Genomic DNA, 20,274 nt, shown 5'->3' with positions numbered 1-20,274 from the left:
TTCCACATGTTTGGTGTGTCTCCCAGGTGGCTTGTGGCAAACTTTAAACAACACTTTTTATGGATGTCTTTAAGAAATGGCTTTCTTCTTGCCACTCTTCCATAAAGGCCAGATTTGTGCAATATACGACTGATTGTTGTCCTATGGACAGAGTCTCCCACCTCAGCTGTAGATCTCTGCAGTTCATCCAGAGTGATCATGGGCCTCTTGACTGCATCTCTGATCAGTCTTCTCCTTGTATGAGCTGAAAGTTTAGAGGGACGGCCAGGTCTTGGTAGATTTGCAGTGGTCTGATACTCCTTCCATTTCAATATTATCGCTTGCACAGTGCTCCTTGGGATGTTTAAAGCTTGGGAAATATTTTTGTATCGAAATCCGGCTTTAAACTTCTTCACAACAGTATCTCGGACCTGCCTGGTGTGTTCCTTGTTCTTCATGATGCTCTCTGCGCTTTTAACGGACCTCTGAGACTATCACAGTGCAGGTGCATTTATACGGAGACTTGATTACACACAGGTGGATTGTATTTATCATCATTAGTCATTTAGGTCAACATTGGATCATTCAGAGATCCTCACTGAACTTCTGGAGAGAGTTTGCTGCACTGAAAGTAAAGGGGCTGAATAATTTTGCACGCCCAATTTTTCAGTTTTTGATTTGTTAAAAAAGTTTGAAATATCCAATAAATGTCGTTCCACTTCATGATTGTGTCCCACTTGTTGTTGATTCTTCACAAAAAAATATGTTTTATATGTTTATGTTTGAAGCCTGAAATGTGGCAAAAGGTCGCAAAGTTCAAGGGGGCCGAATACTTTCACAAGGCACTGTATAGTGTATGTGGACACGCCTTCAAATTAGTGGATTTTGCTATTTCAGCCACACCCGTTGCTGACAGTTTTGTACAATTAATCACACAGCCATGCAATCTCCATAGAAAAATGTTGGCAGTAGAATGGCCTTAAGCTCTGTGACTTTCAACGAGGCACTGTCATAGGATGCCGCCTTTCCAGCAAGGCAGTTCATCAAATTTCTGCGGAGGAGAAATAACGGTCTGGGGCTGTTTTTATGGTTCGGGCTAGGACTGAAGGGAAATATTAACTCTACACCATAGAATTATGTTCTAGACGATTCTGTGCTTCCAACTTTGTGGCAACAGTTTGGCCATTTTACTGTTTCAGTGTGACAATGCCCCCGTGCACAAATCGAGGTCCATACAGAAATGGTTTGTCGAGATCAGTGTGGAAGAACTTGACTGGCCTAAGCAGAGACCTAACCGCAACCCCATCAAACACCTTTTGGATAAATTGGAATGCCGACTTCGAGCCAGACCTAATCGCCCAACATCAGTGCCCGACCTCACTAATGCTTGTGGCTGAATGGAAGCGAGTCCCTGCAGCAATGTTCCAACATCTAGTGGAAAGCCTTCCCAGAAGAGTGGAGGCTGTTATAGCAAGAAAGGGGGGATCAACTCCATATTAATGCCCATGATTTTGGAATGAGATGTTCATCGAGCAGGTGTCCACAAACGTTTGGTCATGTAGTGTGTTTGGACAAACTGACATCCAGTATGTGGTATGAATTCAGGGGAGGTAAAAGTGGGCCGGGACATGCAACAAATACGAGTGCTGTCATGGAGGCTCTGTGAAGTCCCTTGCTCTACTAAATAATGACATGTCACTGTGCAGCCAGGTGCTGATTTAATAGGGCGGATTCTCTCCCACTTTCAGGACCGCATGCTAATTGGGTCGACCGTTAACATAGACTGTTTTTATCTGAATGTCAGCTACTTCAATTCAGGTTTAGAGGCACCAGCTGACACTTTCTTTTTATCATACTACTCTTGTTTTATGCTCCTTCTTTTTGCTCCAGCTGTACTTCTTTTTCGATGAGTCTTTGCTGATAGGCTGGTTTAGAGTTTATGCTTTTATAGCTTTGTCCTCGACTTTGAAGCTGTTTTGTTATATGGGAGAGATGAAAGAGAACTCTTTGCTTCCTCTGATTCAGCCTTATCAGGGCTCCTCAGTGCACGTCAGTGTTTTAAACCACATTTGACCTGAAACCTGTTAGGAGCAAAGCAGGAGCACTGCACAACAGACATGCCTTGGATATAGCCTACTATTTGAAATTTCAAATACTTGTGAGTTTGCTTTAGCCTGCCTGGAGTGCCAGGTCGCCGTGGATGAGGTTTGCACTTTTGGGACTTTCCCATTGGCTCGTTGCAAAAGGCAAGTTCAGTCAAGCTCAACTCAAGTTTTTGAAATTATTTAAATTCTTGCCTTTTTGAACCCAGGTCTGCTGTACAATCAAATGCAACCCCAGCTTTAAACATTCTTTTAAGGCACACAATTCCTTAGTTCTCTGTCCTCAGTAGCAACAAGTTCAAGTACAACACAAACGACCTGAAAGAGACCAATTAAAAGACTACATGTTTCTGTGTCCCCATGCAGCACGCCGGCCACGCTGGAGCAGAACTACGTGGTGTGTGAGCTGCACCAGAAAGTCAACATGCTCTTCTCCTTCATCAGGAGCCACCTGCAGAAGAAAGTCATTGTCTTCTTTGCCTGTTGCAAAGAGGTGAGGCTTCGCTAGTTTGTGCAAACGTTCCTCCATTAGGCTTATCGCTTCACGGTCTAGTCGTAGTCTTGGCTGCAAACATGAAGCCTCTTTTTCTCTCTCCCTCCGTAGGTGCAATACCTGTTCCGGGTGTTCTGTCGGCTGCGTCCGGGCATGCCCATCCTGGCCCTGCATGGGAAGCAACAGCAGATGAAGAGGGTGGAGGTCTACAATGACTTCATCAAGAAGAAGAATGCTGTGCTCTTCGCCACAGACATTGCAGCCAGAGGCCTAGGTACTAACACATCAGCAGCCTACTCTACAGACTATCTGGATGTCTCTAGTCAGTAGGGACAGATGCTACTCTACAGACTGTCTGGATGTCTCTAGTCAGTAGGGACAGATTCTACTCTACAGACTGTCTGGATGTCTCTAGTCAGTAGGGACAGATGCTACTCTACAGACTGTCTGGATGTCTCTAGTCAGTAGGGACAGAGATGCTACTCTACAGACTGTCTAGATGTCTCTAGTCAGTAGGGACAGAGATGCTACTCTACAGACTATCTGGATGTCTCTAGTCAGTAGGGACAGATGCTACTCTACAGACTATCTGGATGTCTCTAGTCAGTAGGGACAGATGCTACTCTACAGACTGTCTGGATGTCTCTAGTCAGTAGGGACAGATGCTACTCTACAGACTGTCTGGATGTCTCTAGTCAGTAGGGACAGAGCTGCTACTCTACAGACTGTCTAGATGTCTCTAGTCAGTAGGGACAGAGATGCTACTCTACAGACTGTCTGGATGTCTCTAGTCAGTAGGGACAGATGCTACTCTACAGACTATCTGGATGTCTCTAGTCAGTAGGGACAGAGATGCTACTCTACAGACTGTCTGGATGTCTCTAGTCAGTAGGGACAGATGCTACTCTACAGACTGTCTGGATGTCTCTAGTCAGTAGGGACAGATGCTACTCTACAGACTGTCTGGATGTCTCTAGTCAGTAGGGACAGATGCTACTCTACAGACTGTCTGGATGTCTCTAGTCAGTAGGGACAGATGCTACTCTACAGACTGTCTGGATGTCTCTAGTCAGTAGGGACAGATGCTACTCTACAGACTGTCTGGATGTCTCTAGTCAGTAGGGACAGATGCTACTCTACAGACTGTCTGGATGTCTCTAGTCAGTAGGGACAGATTCTACTCTACAGACTGTCTGGATGTCTCTAGTCAGTAGGGACAGAGATGCTACTCTAAGGACTGTCTGGATGTCTCCAGTCAGTAGGGACAGAGATGCTACTCTAAGGACTGTCTGGATGTCTCTAGTCAGTAGGGACAGAGATGCTACTCTAAGGACTGTCTGGATGTCTCTAGTCAGTAGGGACAGATGCTACTCTACAGACTGTCTGGATGTCTCTAGTCAGTAGGGACAGAGATGCTACTCTACAGACTGTCTGGATGTCTAGTCAGTAGGGACAGATGCTACTCTACAGACTGTATGGATGTCTCTAGTCAGTAGGGACAGAGATGCTACTCTAAGGACTGTCTGGATGTCTCTAGTCAGTAGGGACAGATGCTACTCTACAGACTGTCTGGATGTCTCTAGTCAGTAGGGACAGAGATGATACTCTACAGACTGTCTGGATGTCTAGTCAGTAGGGACAGATGCTACTCTACAGACTGTATGGATGTCTCTAGTCAGTAGGGACAGAGATGCTACTCTACAGACTGTCTGGATGTCTCTAGTCAGTAGGGACAGAGATGCTACTCTACAGACTGTCTGGATGTCTCTAGTCAGTAGGGACAGATGCTACTCTACAGACTGTCTGGATGTCTCTAGTCAGTAGGGACAGATGCTACTCTACAGACTGTCTGGATGTCTCTAGTCAGTAGGGACAGATGCTACTCTACAGACTGTCTGGATGTCTCTAGTCAGTAGGGACAGATGCTACTCTACAGACTGTCTGGATGTCTCTAGTCAGTAGGGACAGATGCTACTCTACAGACTGTCTGGATGTCTCTAGTCAGTAGGGACAGATTCTACTCTACAGACTGTCTGGATGTCTCTAGTCAGTAGGGACAGAGATGCTACTCTAAGGACTGTCTGGATGTCTCCAGTCAGTAGGGACAGAGATGCTACTCTAAGGACTGTCTGGATGTCTCTAGTCAGTAGGGACAGAGATGCTACTCTAAGGACTGTCTGGATGTCTCTAGTCAGTAGGGACAGATGCTACTCTACAGACTGTCTGGATGTCTCTAGTCAGTAGGGACAGAGATGCTACTCTACAGACTGTCTGGATGTCTAGTCAGTAGGGACAGATGCTACTCTACAGACTGTATGGATGTCTCTAGTCAGTAGGGACAGAGATGCTACTCTAAGGACTGTCTGGATGTCTCTAGTCAGTAGGGACAGATGCTACTCTACAGACTGTCTGGATGTCTCTAGTCAGTAGGGACAGAGATGATACTCTACAGACTGTCTGGATGTCTAGTCAGTAGGGACAGATGCTACTCTACAGACTGTATGGATGTCTCTAGTCAGTAGGGACAGAGATGCTACTCTACAGACTGTCTGGATGTCTCTAGTCAGTAGGGACAGAGATGCTACTCTACAGACTGTCTGGATGTCTCTAGTCAGTAGGGACAGATGCTACTCTACAGACTGTCTGGATGTCTCTAGTCAGTAGGGACAGATGCTACTCTACAGACTGTCTGGATGTCTCTAGTCAGTAGGGACAGATGCTACTCTACAGACTGTCTGGATGTCTCTAGTCAGTAGGGACAGATGCTACTCTACAGACTGTCTGGATGTCTCTAGTCAGTAGGGACAGATGCTACTCTACAGACTGTCTGGATGTCTCTAGTCAGTAGGGACAGATTCTACTCTACAGACTGTCTGGATGTCTCTAGTCAGTAGGGACAGAGATGCTACTCTAAGGACTGTCTGGATGTCTCCAGTCAGTAGGGACAGAGATGCTACTCTAAGGACTGTCTGGATGTCTCTAGTCAGTAGGGACAGAGATGCTACTCTAAGGACTGTCTGGATGTCTCTAGTCAGTAGGGACAGATGCTACTCTACAGACTGTCTGGATGTCTCTAGTCAGTAGGGACAGAGATGCTACTCTACAGACTGTCTGGATGTCTAGTCAGTAGGGACAGATGCTACTCTACAGACTGTATGGATGTCTCTAGTCAGTAGGGACAGAGATGCTACTCTAAGGACTGTCTGGATGTCTCTAGTCAGTAGGGACAGATGCTACTCTACAGACTGTCTGGATGTCTCTAGTCAGTAGGGACAGAGATGATACTCTACAGACTGTCTGGATGTCTAGTCAGTAGGGACAGATGCTACTCTACAGACTGTATGGATGTCTCTAGTCAGTAGGGACAGAGATGCTACTCTACAGACTGTCTGGATGTCTCTAGTCAGTAGGGACAGAGATGCTACTCTACAGACTGTCTAGATGTCTCTAGTCAGTAGGGACAGAGATGCTACTCTACAGACTGTCTGGATGTCTAGTCAGTAGGGACAGAGATGCTACTCTACAGACTGTCTGGATGTCTCTAGTCAGTAGGGACAGAGATGCTACTCTACAGACTGTCTGGATGTCTAGTCAGTAGGGACAGATGCTACTCTACAGACTGTCTGGATGTCTCTAGTCAGTAGGGACAGAGATGCTACTCTACAGACTGTCTGGATGTCTCTAGTCAGTAGGGACAGAGATGCTACTCTACAGACTGTCTGGATGTCTCTAGTCAATAGGGACAGAGATGCTACTCTACAGACTGTCTGGATGTCTCCAGTCAGTAGGGACAGAGATGCTACTCTACAGACTGCCTGGATGTCTCTAGTCAGTAGTGACAAAGATTACATTTTGGGGCACAGCTCAAACACGAACCCTAAAATTAAATAAATATGTACTGCTCTGACACTAGAGCCAAAAGGTTGTTGCTTGTGGTGAATAATAATAATTCCGTTTTCTCCTCCCACTTTGCAGACTTCCCTGCCGTGAACTGGGTGTTGCAGTTTGACTGTCCAGAGGATGCCAACACATACATCCACAGAGTGGGACGAACCGCCAGGTAATAAACCCTCTTAACTGGACCTAGAGCGAAAGGAAAGACATTGACTGTGTTTGCAGTCTATGCATCGTCTCCTTTAAGGGCATGTTTTCATTGTATATGCAGAGTGAGTCTATACATACCTCCTGAAAATACTATGTTTCTCCAACAGTAGTATTAAAGTGAAGTTATCACCGTGTAGTACTACTGAATCTTACAGGGACACTGCCATTTACACATGTACCCACAACAAGCCACCATTATAGTTATTGTACGGTGTGCAACAGTTGAAGGTTCCTTCAAAGTCGAGCCATTATCCTATCGCTTCATCTCACAATCTCTCCTCTCAACAGTTGGTTGACCTACTCACTAGATGGCAGTGTTGTTGTATGTTCCACCTCTCACGCTATCTCTCCCCGAAGCCTACAGCCTCACACAGTCATTATAGACACACATTTTATCAGCCTGGCTTTCAAATGTGTTCCAAAATCCAGAGCTACCTACTATGATGCTGTGGGGTATTGTTCTCTGCTAGTACAATGGTGAGTTGGTACCATTTGCAGTGCTGATAGAGAGAAAAAATAGCTTAAGCAGAGAACTTGCGTCCAGCTATGTTGATTCTGAACATGCAGTTCATTGGCCACGTGGTACAAACCATGTTTACCTCCGGTTGGTAGTGTTGTGTAAACTGAACTTCCTTTGGATAACACTTGGGAGCAGTAGTGTAGTGGGGGGAATATCTCTCAGCTTTGGCCATGTTTGCCAACTGCAGTGCTGACTCATGGGGCTGTGTGTGATCTCTCACCGGTAGCACCCGGTAATTGCATCAGTGTGAAAATGAGAGGGAGTGTGTGTCTGAGACAGGAAAACAACGGATATTAGTGTGCTTTGCTTCTATGGCGCTCTGTGCAGCACACTTTCCGACAGCCGCAATGTGCATCTTAAGCAGACAGGATGTGCTTCGAGTCGCTGCGCTGCCACAGTGATTAGTGAGCTGCTAAAACCTCTGTGCTGCTCTTCTCTCAATTTCTTTTGCTTTTGTGTTGCCGTACCCCTTGACAAACCTCTTGCGTGTCGGTTCTTTTGTGTGGCGTGACAGGACTGAAGGGTAATCCTTTCTGGGCTTATTGCAATCAGCCATTTGTATATGTTGGGAGGCTTTCAGCATCCTGCTGCTGTTGGAGTGAGATGTCCCCTAGCTGCCTGGTGTTATTCCATTTTGGGAGTCAGTGAGTTTGAAGGAAGGCCAAGTGCTCATCATGTGCACTCTACCAACCAGGACTGTAGTCTCGCCCGCCCTCTCGCTCGCTCTCCTGCTTGCTCTCGCTCGCTCTCCTGCTTGCTCTCGCTCGCTCTCCTGCTTGCTCTCGCTCGCTCTCCTGCTTGCTCTCGCTCGCTCTCCTGCTTGCTCTCGCTCGCTCTCCTGCTTGCGCTCGCTCGCTCGCTCTCCTGCTTGCTCTCGCTCGCTCGCTCTCCTGCTTGCTCTCGCTCGCTCGCTCTCCTGCTTGCTCTCGCTCGCTCGCTCTCCTGCTTGCTCTCGCTCGCTCGCTCTCCTGCTTGCTCTCGCTCGCTCGCTCTCCTGCTTGCTCTCGCTCGCTCGCTCTCCTGCTTGCTCTCGCTCGCTCGCTCTCCTGCTTGCTCTCGCTCGCTCGCTCTCCTGCTTGCTCTCGCTCGCTCGCTCTCCTGCTTGCTCTCGCTCGCTCGCTCTCCTGCTTGCTCTCGCTCGCTCGCTCTCCTGCTTGCTCTCGCTCGCTCGCTCTCCTGCTTGCTCTCGCTCGCTCGCTCTCCTGCTTGCTCTCGCTCGCTCGCTCTCCTGCTTGCTCTCGCTCGCTCGCTCTCCTGCTTGCTCTCGCTCTCGCTCCTGCTTGCTCTCGCTCTCGCTCCTGCTTGCTCTCGCCCGCTCTCTCCTGCTTGCTCTCGCCCGCTCTCTCTTGCTTGCTCTCTCTTGCTTGCTCTCTCTTGCTTGCTCTCTCTCCTGCTTGCTCTCTCTTGCTTGCTCGCTCTCGCCCTCTTGCTCTCGCCCGCGCTCTCTCGCCCTCTTGCTCTCGCCCGCTCGCTCTCCCTCTCGCCCGCTCGCTCTCGCCCGCTCGCTCTCCTGCTTGCTCTCGCCCGCTCGCTCTCCTGCTTGCTCTCGCCCGCTCGCTCTCCTGCTTGCTCTCGCCCGCTCGCTCTCCTGCTTGCTCTCGCCTGCTCGCTCTCCTGCTTGCTCTCGCCCGCTCGCTCTCTTGCTTGCTCTCTCTCCTGCTTGCTCTCTCCTGCTTGCTCTCTCCTGCTTGCTCTCTCCTGCTTGCTCTCTCCTGCTTGCTCTCTCCTGCTTGCTCTCTCTCCTGCTTGCTCTCTTGCTTGCTCTCTCTCTTGCTTGCTCGCTCTCTCCTGCTCGCTCTCTCTTGCTCGTGCTCTCTTGCTCGCGCTCTCTCTTGCTTGCGCTCTCTCTTGCTTGCGCTCTCTCTTGCTTGCGCTCTCTCTTGCTTGCGCTCTCTCTTGCTTGCGCTCTCTCTTGCTTGCGCTCTCTCTTGCTTGCGCTCTCTCTTGCTTGCGCTCTCTCTTGCTTGCGCTCTCTCTTGCTTGCGCTCTCTCTTGCTTGCGCTCTCTCTTGCTTGCTCTCTCTCTTGCTCGCTCTCTCTCTTGCTCGCTCTCTCTCTTGCTCGCTCTCTTGCTCGCTCTCTTGCTCGCTCTCTCTTGCTCGCTCTCTTGCTCGCTCTCTTGCTCGCTCTCTCTTGCTCGCTCTCTCTTGCTCGCTCTCTCTTGCTCGCTCTCTCTTGCTCGCTCTCTCTTGCTCGCTCTCTCTTGCTCGCTCTCTCTTGCTCGCTCTCTCTTGCTCGCTCTCTCTCCTGCTCGCTCTCTCTCCTGCTCGCTCTCTCTTTCTCTCGTGTGCTTGCGCTCTCTCGCACGCGCTCTCACTTGTGTGTTTGCTCTCTCTCTCGAAATTGAAAATAAAAGTATCAAATTAATTAAACAGCAGCAGTAAAATATCCACCGAGGCTATATAAAGGGGGTTCCTTAGTTGAGGTAATATCTCTCTCTCTGTCTGACTGCATGTATTTCACAGCTCCTCTTGGTGTGAGGAGGAACATAGCTCTCTGCCACCTCTCTCTCTTCCTCTTGCACCCCATCTGTCTCCCTGTGCCTCTAACTTGTTCACGAAACCATACAAAGGAGTCGTTCATGATCGTAAGAAGCGAACCATTAACTGTGCAGATTTTGCAGATTGATTGCACAAGTTATGTACGCATTTGAGTTTGAGCCGTATCATTATTTTACATTATTACACCCACTCCTCTGCACTATTGGCCAATTGCAACGTATTCATACATTTAGGAAATAAAATAAGAATTAGGGATGTGACGATTATGGAATTTGGGGTAACGATTAATTGTCTTGCACATGGCCACGGTTATTGTCATAATTGGCATTTTTCGCCTTTAATGCATTTTTTAAAATTACCTACGACATACCTAATGAATACCACACAGCTTTGGTGACACGCCTGTCCCCCCCCAAAAAAGTGCTGACCGCTTGGAACTTCTGGAAATGAACCTTCTCATCCCAAGTGCCGCTCTGCTCGTAAAATGAGTGCCAACTTTACCCACTTCATGTAAATATGAAAAGCTGGTTACACAATAATTGCGCCAGCCCAAATAAGAATGCAATTGTTTTTTCCCGACTAGGTATAAGGAGGGAGGAGAGGCTCTGCTTGTCCTGCTGCCCTCAGAAGAGAAGGACATGGTATCTCAGCTCCAGGAGAAGAAAGTCCCCATCAACAGAATTCAGTGAGTTCACCTACAACCTCTTGTATTTCACTGGGACTGGGAAGGCTGTTGGCTGTGGAGATCTTCTGTATGTGAGGAATTAATACAGAACAGGTGGTGGTCTTGTAGTTTGTTTTGTCTCTTACTGTTTTAGAGCTTTATTCCCTTAACTCCATCTTCCCACCTGCTCTTTCATCTCCCCCCCCAAAAAAAAAACAACAACAACAAATAAACAAACAGAGGCCCTGTGAGAATGTTCTACATAATACCATATGCTTCAAAATAATATTTCACCTTACCAGATGCATTGGACAGATGGGGGGAGATTTCACAAAGCAGGCATGGCCATCAAGTGAGCCAGCTGATTTTCCTCACATTTCTGATTCTGAAACAATCTCATATTGTGTCTGGTAGTTCTAATATGTTGTAGATGCGTGCTATATAGATGCTATATAGATGTCGAACCTGTCCCCTTGTCCTGTCCGCTGTGTGTGCCTGACACCATCAGTTACTTGTTGTCACAGTAAGTTGTAATAACGAGGGGCCTGATGTCCTGTTTGTTGGAGTTGTGTGTGTGAGACGGGGAGAGACTGAGTGGATTTGGGGGGAGCTGAGGGGCTGTGAGCGATGCAGTAAATAGGCCAATTGTGTGTATGGTGTGTGTGAGAGAGAGAGACTGGCTCTGCCATCACAGAGGACACCAGGCCTAAGCCCCTCTGGCTAAATGCTGATAAGCAGCAGACCCAGCTTGATGCCCCCACAGCACATATACACACACACTCTCTCTTCCACATGCACAAATTTGTTTACAAACACACACACACACACACACATCACTCTTTTTCACACTTGCGTATTACACACTTGTGTAATATTGGCTCGCTTGCGCTGAGGTGGGAGGGGAGGCAATATTTGAGGTGCACCCTTGAAAACAGGCGCAAAAGTCACAATTTCTCGCAGCACATATCGGAAGATTTAAGACCGACGAAAAGCAGGTCTCAGCGGTAACACTGGTCATGGGATGGATGTGACGCAAGCTATCCAGCCACAACACACTGCCCTTATGCTGCTGGAATCCTTGTATTAATAAACATGAACAAATCAACACCCTGTGTTGTAATAAAATCAATCGGCTTTATGCACTGAGCTTGTCTGGTGCTTTAAGCGCGCTGTTTGATGAAATTAAGAGACACAAATGACACGCGGAGGAGCCAGAGATCAAGATTTTTATTTTAAAAAATGTAATAACATATTTTTTGTTCTATTGCCAACTAGGTAAAAATAGCATACATAAAGCCAACAAATACAAACTCTGCAGGTAGAAAATATCCTGTAAATCACATGGCTTTGCATGGAGGTTTGTTCATGTTCTTTCAGTCACATTTGTCTCTCTACTTGCCTGTCTGCAACAAACTTAAAACACTGAGTTTCCCGCTCCAGTGAGCTCTGGACCACTAGTGTTACGTGGGTAAAATCACCGGGGAAGCCAATCCAGGGGGGGAAAAAACGTGTTGTGATAATTTAGTCGTTTGCTCGATAACCTGTTGGTTCATATGCTTTGACACTGATATATACAGTGGGGAGAACAAGTATTTGATACACTGCCGATTTTGCAGGTTTTTTGCATGTTATTGGTCTGTAATTTTCATCATAGGTACACTTCAACTGTGAGAGACGGAATCTAAAACAAAAATCCAGAAAATCACATCATATGATTTTTAAGTAATTAATTTGCATTGTATTGCATGACAAGTATTTGATACATCAGAAAAGCAGAACTTAATATTTGGTACAGAAACCTTTGTTTGCAATTACAGAGATCATACGTTTCCTGTAGTTCTTGACCAGGGTTGCACACACTGCAGCAGGGATTTTGGCCCACTCCTCCATACAGACCTTCTCCAGATCCTTCAGGTTTCGGGGCTGTCGCTGGGCAATACGGACTTTCCGCTCCCTCCAAAGATTTTCTATTGGGTTCAGGTCTGGAGACTGGCTAGGCCACTCCAGGACCTTGAGATGCTTCTTACAGAGCCGCTCCTTAGTTGCCCTGGCTGTGTTTTTCGGGTCGTTGTCATGCTGGAAGACACAACCACGACCCATCTTCAATGCTCTTACTGAGGGAAGGAGGTTGTTGGCCAAGATCTCGTGATACCTGGCCCCATCCATCCTCCCCTCAATACGATGCAGTCGTCCTGTCCCCTTTGCAGAAAAGCATCCCCAAAGAATGATGTTTCCACCTCCATGCTTCACGGTTGGGATGGTGTTCTTGGGGTTGTACTCATCCTTCTTCCTCCACCAACACGGTGAGTGGAGTTTAGACCAAAAAGCTCTATTTTTGTCTCGTCAGACCACATGACCTTCTCTCATTCCTCCTCTGGATCATCCAGATGGTCATTGGCAAACTTCAGACGGGCCTGGACATGCGCTGGCTTGAGCAGGGGGACCTTGCGTGCGCTGCAGGATTTTAATCCATGACGGCGTAGTGTGTTACTAATGGTTTTCTTTGAGACTGTGGTCCCAGCTCTCTTCAGGTCATTGACCAGGTCCTGCCGTGTAGTTCTGGGCTGATTCCTCACCTTCCTCATGATCATTGATGCCCCACGAGGTGAGATCTTGCATGGAGCCCCAGACCGAGGGTGATTGACCGTCATCTTGAACTTCTTCCATTTTCTAATAATTGCGCCAACAGTTGTTGCCTTTTCACCAAGCTGCTTGCCTATTGTCCTGTAGCCCATCCCAGCCTTGTGCACGTCTACAATTGTATCCCTGATGTCCTTACACAGCTCTCTGGTCTTGGCCATTGTGGAGAGGTTGGAGTCTGTTTGATTGAGGGTGTGGACAGGTGTCTTTTATACAGGTAACGAGTTCAAACGGGTGCAGTTAATACAGGTAATGAGTGGAGAGCAGGAGGGCTTCTTAACTTGTTATGGCTGCAATCCCACTAACGGGATAAGTGTCATCAACAACCGCTGAATAGCATAGCGCTACATTCAATAAATATTACTAAAAAATTTTATATTCATGAAATCAAATCAAATTTTATTTGTCACATACACATGGTTAGCAGATGTTAATGCGAGTGTAGCGAAATGCTTGTGCTTCTAGTTCCGACAATGCAGTAATAACCAACAAGTAATCTAGCTAACAATTCCAAAACTACTACCTTATAGACACAAGTGTAAGGGGATAAAGAATATGTACATAAAGATATATGAATGAGTGATGGTACAGAGCGGCATAGGCAAGATACAGTAGATGGTATTGAGTGAAATATATACATATGAGATGAGTATGTAAACAAAGTGGCATAGTTAGTGGCTAGTGATACATGTATTACATAAAGATGCAGTAGATGATATAGAGTACAGTATATACATATGAGATGAATAATGTAGGGTATGTAAACATTATATTAGGTAGCATTGTTTAAAGTGGCTAGTGATATATTTTACATAATTTCCCATCAATTCCCATTATTAAAGTGGCTGGAGTTGAGTCAGTGTGTTGGCAGCAGCCACTCAATGTTAGTGGTGGCTGTTTAACAGTCTGATGGCCTTGAGATAGAAGCTGTTTTTCAGTCTCTCGGTCCCAGCTTTGATGCACCTGTACTGACCTCACCTTCTGGATGATAGCGGGGTGAACAGGCAGTGGCTCGGGTGGTTGTTGTCCTTGATGATCTTTATGGCCTTCCTTTAACATCGGGTGGTGTAGGTGTCCTGGAGGGCAGGTAGTTTGCCCCCGGTGATGCGTTGTGCAGACCTCACTACCCTCTGGAGAGCCTTACGGTTGTGGGCGGAGCAGTTGCCGTACCAGGCGGTGATACAGCCCGCCAGGATGCTCTCGATTGTGCATCTGTAGAAGTTTGTGAGTGCTTTTGGTGACAAGCCGAATTTCTTCAGCCTCCTGAGGTTGAAGAGGCGCTGCTGCGCCTTCTTCACGATGCTGTCTGTGTGGGTGGACCAATTCAGTTTGTCTGTGATGTGTACGCCGAGGAACTTAACTTACTACCCTCTCCACTACTGTTCCATCGACGTGGATAGGGGGGTGTTCCCTCCGCTGTTTCCTGAAGTCCACAATCATCTCCTTAGTTTTGTTGACGTTGAGTGTGAGGTTATTTTCCTGACACCACACTCCGAGGGCCCTCACCTCCTCCCTGTAGGCCGTCTCGTCGTTGTTGGTAATCAAGCCTACCACTGTTGTGTCGTCCGCAAACTTGATGATTGAGTTGGAGGCGTGCGTGGCCACGCAGTCGTGGGTGAACAGGGAGTACAGGAGAGGGCTCAGAACGTACCCTTGTGGGGCCCCAGTGTTGAGGATCAGCGGGGTGGAGATGTTGTTGCCTACCCTCACCACCTGGGGGTGGCCCGTCAGGAAGTCCAGTACCCAGTTGCACAGGGCGGGGTCGAGACCCAGGGTCTCGAGCTTGATGACGAGCTTGGAGTGCACTATGGTGTTAAATGCCGAGCTGTAGTCGATGAACAGCATTCTCACATAGGTATTCCTCTTGTCCAGATGGGTTAGGGCAGTGTGCAGTGTGGTTGAGATTGCATCGTCTGTGGACCTATTTGGGCGGTAAGCAAATTGGAGTGGGTCTAGGGTGTCAGGTAGGGTGGAGGTGATATGGTCCTTGACTAGTCTCTCAAAGCACTTCATGATGACGGAAGTGAGTGCTACTCACTGGGAACAGGAACAATGGTGGCCCTCTTGAAGCATGTGGGAACAACAGACTGGGATAGGGATTGATTGAATATGTCCGTAAACACACCAGCCAGCTGGTCTGCGCATGCTCTGAGGGCGCGGCTGGGGATGCCGTCTGGGCCTGCAGCCTTGCGAGGGTTGACACGTTTAAATGTTTTCCTCACGTCGGCTGCAGTGAAGGATAGTCCGCATGTTTTAGTTGCGGGCTGTGTCAGTGGCACTGTATTGTCCTCAAAGCGGGCAAAAAAGTTATTTAGTCTGCCTGGGAACAAGACATCCTGGTCCGTGACGGGGCTGGTTTTCTTTTTGTAATCCGTGATTGACTGTAGACCCTGCCACATACCTCTTGTGTCTGAGCCGTTGAATTGAGATTCTACTTTGTCTCTATACTGACGCTTAGCTTGTTTGATTGCCTTGCGGAGGGAATAGTTACACTGTTTGTATTCGGTCATGTTTCCGGTCACCTTGCCCTGATTAAAAGCAGTGGTTCGCGCTTTCAGTTTCACGCGAATGCTGCCATCAATCCACGGTTTCTGGTTTGGGAATGTTTTAATCGTTGCTATGGGAATGACATCTTCAACGCACGTTCTAATGAACTCGCTCACCGAATCAGCGTATTCGTCAATGTTGTTGTCTGACGCAATACGAAACATATCCCAGTCCACGTGATGGAAGCAGTCTTGGAGTGTGGAAACAGATTGGTCGGACCAGCGTTGAACAGACCTCAGCGCGGGAGCTTCTCGTTTTAGTTTCTGTCTGTAGGCAGGGATCAACAAAATGGAGTCGTGGTCAGCTTTTCCGAAAGGAGAGCGGAGCAGGGCCTTATATGCGTCACGGAAGTTAGAATAGCAATGATCCAAGGTTTTTCCAGCCCTGGTTGCACAATCGATATGCTGATACAATTTAGGGAGTCTTGTTTTCAGATTAGCCTTGTTAAAATCCCCAGCTACAATGAATGCAGCCTCCGGATATATGGATTCCAGTTTGCAAAGAGTCAAATAAAGTTCGTTCAGAGCCATCGATGTGTCTGCTTGGGGGGGGGGGAATATATACGGCTGTGATTATAATCAAAGAGAATTCCCTTGGTAGATAATGCAGTCAACATTTGATTGTGAGGAATTCTAAATCTGGTGAACAGAAGGACTTGAGTTCCTGTATGTTGTTGTGGCCACACCACATCACGTTAACCATGAAGCATACGCCCCCACCCCTCTTCTTACCAGAAAGATGTTTGTTTCTGTCGGCGCGATGCGTGGAGAAACCAGCTGGCTGCACCGACTCCGATAGCGTCTCTCCAGTGAGCCATGTTTCCGTGAAGCAAAGAAAGTTACAGTCTCTGATGTCCCTCTGTAATGCTACCCTTGCTCGGATTTCATCAACCTTGTTGTCAAGAGACTGGACATTGGCGAGAAGAATGCTAGGGAGTGGTGCACGATGTGCCCGTCTCCGGAGTCTGACCAGAAGACCGCTTCGTTTCCCCCTTTTACGAAGTCGTTTTTTTCGGTCGCCGGCTGGGATCCATTCCGTTGTCCTGGGTGAAAGGCAGAACACAGGATCCGCTTCGCGAAAGTCATATTCTTGGTCGTACTGATGGTGAGTTGACGCTGCTCTTATGTTCAGTAGTTCTTCTCGACTGTATGTAATGAAACCTAAGATGACCTGGGGTACCAATGTAAGAAATAACACGTAAAAAAAACAAAAAACTGCATAGTTTCCTAGGAACGCGAAGCGAGGCGGCCATCTCTGTCGGCGCCGGAAGTTAGAATTACAAGTGCATTATAGGAAAACACATTTGAGCCTTTTGTAAATCCACCTTTCGTGTCTGATTTTGAAATTATGCTTTACAGCGAAAGCAATCCAAGCGTTTGTGTAAGTTTATCGATCGCACGACAAAACATTAAGTACACTTAGCATCAGGTAGCTTGGTCACGAAAATCAGAAAAGCAATCAAATTAATCGTTTACCTTTGATCTTCGGATGTTTTCACTCACGAGACTCTGTTACACAACAAATGTTCCTTTTGTTCCATTAAGATTATTTTTATATCCAAAATACCAGTTTGTTTGGCGCGTTATGTTCAGAAATCCGCAGGAAAGAGCGGTCATGAAAACATAGACAAAAATTCCAAATAGTTTCCATAATGTCCACAGAAACATGTTAAACTTTTTTTTATAATCAATCCTCAGGTTGTTTTAAAAATATATAATCGATAATATATCAACCGCAAATGTCTTTCACAGTAGGAGAGGGAAAAGCAATACCTATCCAAACTCTATTGCGTGAGCAAAACTCATGTGACCACTTGATGCGATGTTATCGTTCTGGCTCATTTTTCAAAATAAAAGCCTTTAACTGTGTCTGAAGACTGTTGACACCTTGAGGAAGCGATAGGAAAAGGAATCTGGTTCATATCCCTTTAAATCCAGCAACGGGAGGCTATGGAACATGGAGTTTTCAAAATAGAAGCCACTTCCTGTTTTGATTTTCCTCAGGGTTTCGCCTCTAATGTTCTGTTATACTCACATACAATATTTTGACAGTTTTGGAAACTTCAGAGTGTTTTCTATCCAATACTACTACTAATATGCATATATTAGCAACTGAGACTGAGGAGCTGGCTGTTTACAATGGGCACCTTTTCATCCAAGCTACTCAATACTGCCCCTGCAGCCATAAAAAGTTAAAGAAAAACGAACAGGTCTGTGAGAGCCGGAATTCTTACTGATTGGTAGGTGATCAAATACTTATGTCATGCAATAAAAGGCAAATTAATTACTTAATCATACAATGTGATTTTCTTGATTTTTGTTTTAGATTCCGTCTCTCACAGTTGAAGTGTACCTATGATAAAAATGACAGACCGTACATGCTTTGTAAGTAGGAAACACTGCCGATTTTGCAGGTTATCAAATACTTGTTCTCCGCACTGTATATGCAAAGGCCGAGAAAATAATATGTTCAACCACACCTTTGTTTCATCACAAAACTGGAGAGCAACATCTGTCCGTGGGAGTCCACAAATCATATTGCATGTAACAAACAGTTACAAGACCTACAGCATGGTCAAGCAAAGTAATGTTTCCAATGTTTTTTTTTAGACAACTAAACAACTATTGATTTCAAACCACGGAGAGTTACTGCAGGTCACATAGAAAACAGGAGCTGCCTCCACTATTCCAGCACCATTTCAACATCATCTTAAACATCTATGCTTAGTCTAATACAGTGACAACTAAAAGATGGCAAAAACTATTTAGTCCAATCAACATAAGCTAAATATGATGTGGCTGTCCATGGTACTGATTTCTGTAGTAGAAAAATACATGTTGACTCACCCTACTTGTAGAGAAACGCCAGTGCCATCCTCCCCTGTTTTAATTGATTTTTTTATTCAACCTTTTTTTTAACTAGGCAAGTCGGTTGTGAGCTGTCAGAGCAGATCACAGATCATTGCACCTGTACATAGCCCATCTATAAATACCCCACCAAACTACCTCATCCCCATACTGTATTTATTTATTTTGCTCCTTTGCACCACAGTATCTTTACTTGCACATTCTTCTTCTGGACATCAATCTCTCCAGTGTTTAATTGCTATATCGTTATTACCTCGCCACCATGGCCTATTTATTGCCTTACCTCATTTGCACACACTGTATATAAACTTTTTCTACTGTATTATTAACTGCATATTTGTTTATTCCATGTGTAACTTTGTGCTGTTGTATGTGTTTCGAACTGCTTTGCTTTATCTTGGCTAGGTCGCAGTTGTAAATGAGAACTTGTTCTCAACTAGCCTACCCGGTTAAATAAAGTTGAAATAAAAAAAATAAAAGTTACTAACAAATTCTTATTTACAAAGACGGCCTACCCCGGCCAAACCCTAACCCAAACGACGCTGGGCCTATTTTGCGCTGCCCTATGGGACTCCCGATCACGGCCAGCTGTGATACAGCCTGGAATTGGTGCCTTAGATCGCTGCACCACTCGGAAGCCCAAGCGGTTTCTGACTGTCATACAGTACGCGCTTTTAGTTTTTGTTGTCCTAGTTTATCTGTCTAAAATACTTTCTCTAGTTTAACTTCCTTTCAGGGGCAACAATACACCAGGCCAGCTAGTTAACATTATCATGCTACACATTGAACCTCCATCCTCTCAGGCCAGGGGTACAATGTATGAATTTATAATCATTGGCCAGTACGTAAAACCTCAAGTCCAAATCCCTATCTCCATCCATGGCTAATTTATGAAAGGGATGATTCTAGCCACTGGAGGACAACAACACTATGAGACTCAACAATTTGTTTTTTTCCGTCAATAATGACGTTTGGCTTGTGATGTAATTGGTCTGAAGCCAAATCCAAACGGCTTTCCTTTGACTTTTATGTTGTTGTTGGTGAGCCAGGACCATTCATAGCTGAGCTCACTCAGTTTAGCGCAAAGCTGATTGAACTCGATAATTGAAAGAAAATAATAGCCAATCTTGGTTTCATCATAATCTTGTTTCTCGTGGTCTGAGAGTCCTTTAATTTCCTTTTGGCCAACCTCAAGCGGTTTGTTGTGCCTTTTACTGAGGAGTGGCTTCTGCCTGGTGTGCTGCAGAGATGGTTGTCCGTCTGGAAGGTTCTCCCATCCCAACAGAGGAACTCTGAAGCTCTGTCAGTGACCTTTTGGTCACCTGCCAAAGGAACCTAAAGATCTCTGATCATGAGAATCAAGACCTTTTCTCACAAGTGTAACACAGGTTGTGAGCTCTGTGAACAACGTGTCCACTCCGACAATGAGAACGACTGTAATAATACATGTAATGCATTAACATAAGTAAGCATAACCAAAGAAACATTGTAGATTAGAAATGATGGGAATGAATGGTAAATTTACTACTGGAGATTTACTACTGAATGCGCACCAATTGGCGGGAGAGAACGCATTCCTGAACCGCGTGACTTGTGCATCTAAGCCACACTCCCCTTCTTGACTCAACATTTAACATTTATACCCAAGACACATTATCTTCACACATTACTGTAGGCCTAAGAAATACTCTCACAACCAGTGTTGGGTCCAAAGCAGTAGCCGTTTATGAAAAACCAACAGCCTATCGACCAAACATTTAGTCAACTAAATGGAGGGGGGTCAACCCGAAGTTAGGCCTACATCATTTTAGCCGTCTAAAAAATGTCAGTTTAGGCTACATGTCCGTATGCTCATCAT

General features: G+C 46.2%; 1 protein-coding gene across 2 annotated transcripts in view; it reads left to right on the top strand.

Moving 5' to 3' along the window:
* ddx10 (DEAD (Asp-Glu-Ala-Asp) box polypeptide 10) overlaps window positions 1-20,274 on the top strand; it is a 68,900-nt gene that overhangs the window by 3,514 nt on the left and 45,112 nt on the right. For both annotated transcript variants that reach the window (XM_036937557.1, XM_036937556.1), the window contains exons 7-10: window positions 2,448-2,574; window positions 2,686-2,848; window positions 6,550-6,634; window positions 10,282-10,383. In XM_036937557.1, coding sequence (XP_036793452.1) covers window positions 2,448-2,574; window positions 2,686-2,848; window positions 6,550-6,634; window positions 10,282-10,383 — 477 coding nt within the window. The remainder of the gene's footprint in view (window positions 1-2,447; window positions 2,575-2,685; window positions 2,849-6,549; window positions 6,635-10,281; window positions 10,384-20,274) is intronic.

The sequence above is a fragment of the Oncorhynchus mykiss genome, chromosome 12, assembly GCF_013265735.2.
Source record: "Oncorhynchus mykiss isolate Arlee chromosome 12, USDA_OmykA_1.1, whole genome shotgun sequence".
Lineage (NCBI taxonomy): Eukaryota > Metazoa > Chordata > Actinopteri > Salmoniformes > Salmonidae > Oncorhynchus > Oncorhynchus mykiss.
This window is presented reverse-complemented; position numbering and strand designations above follow the sequence as displayed.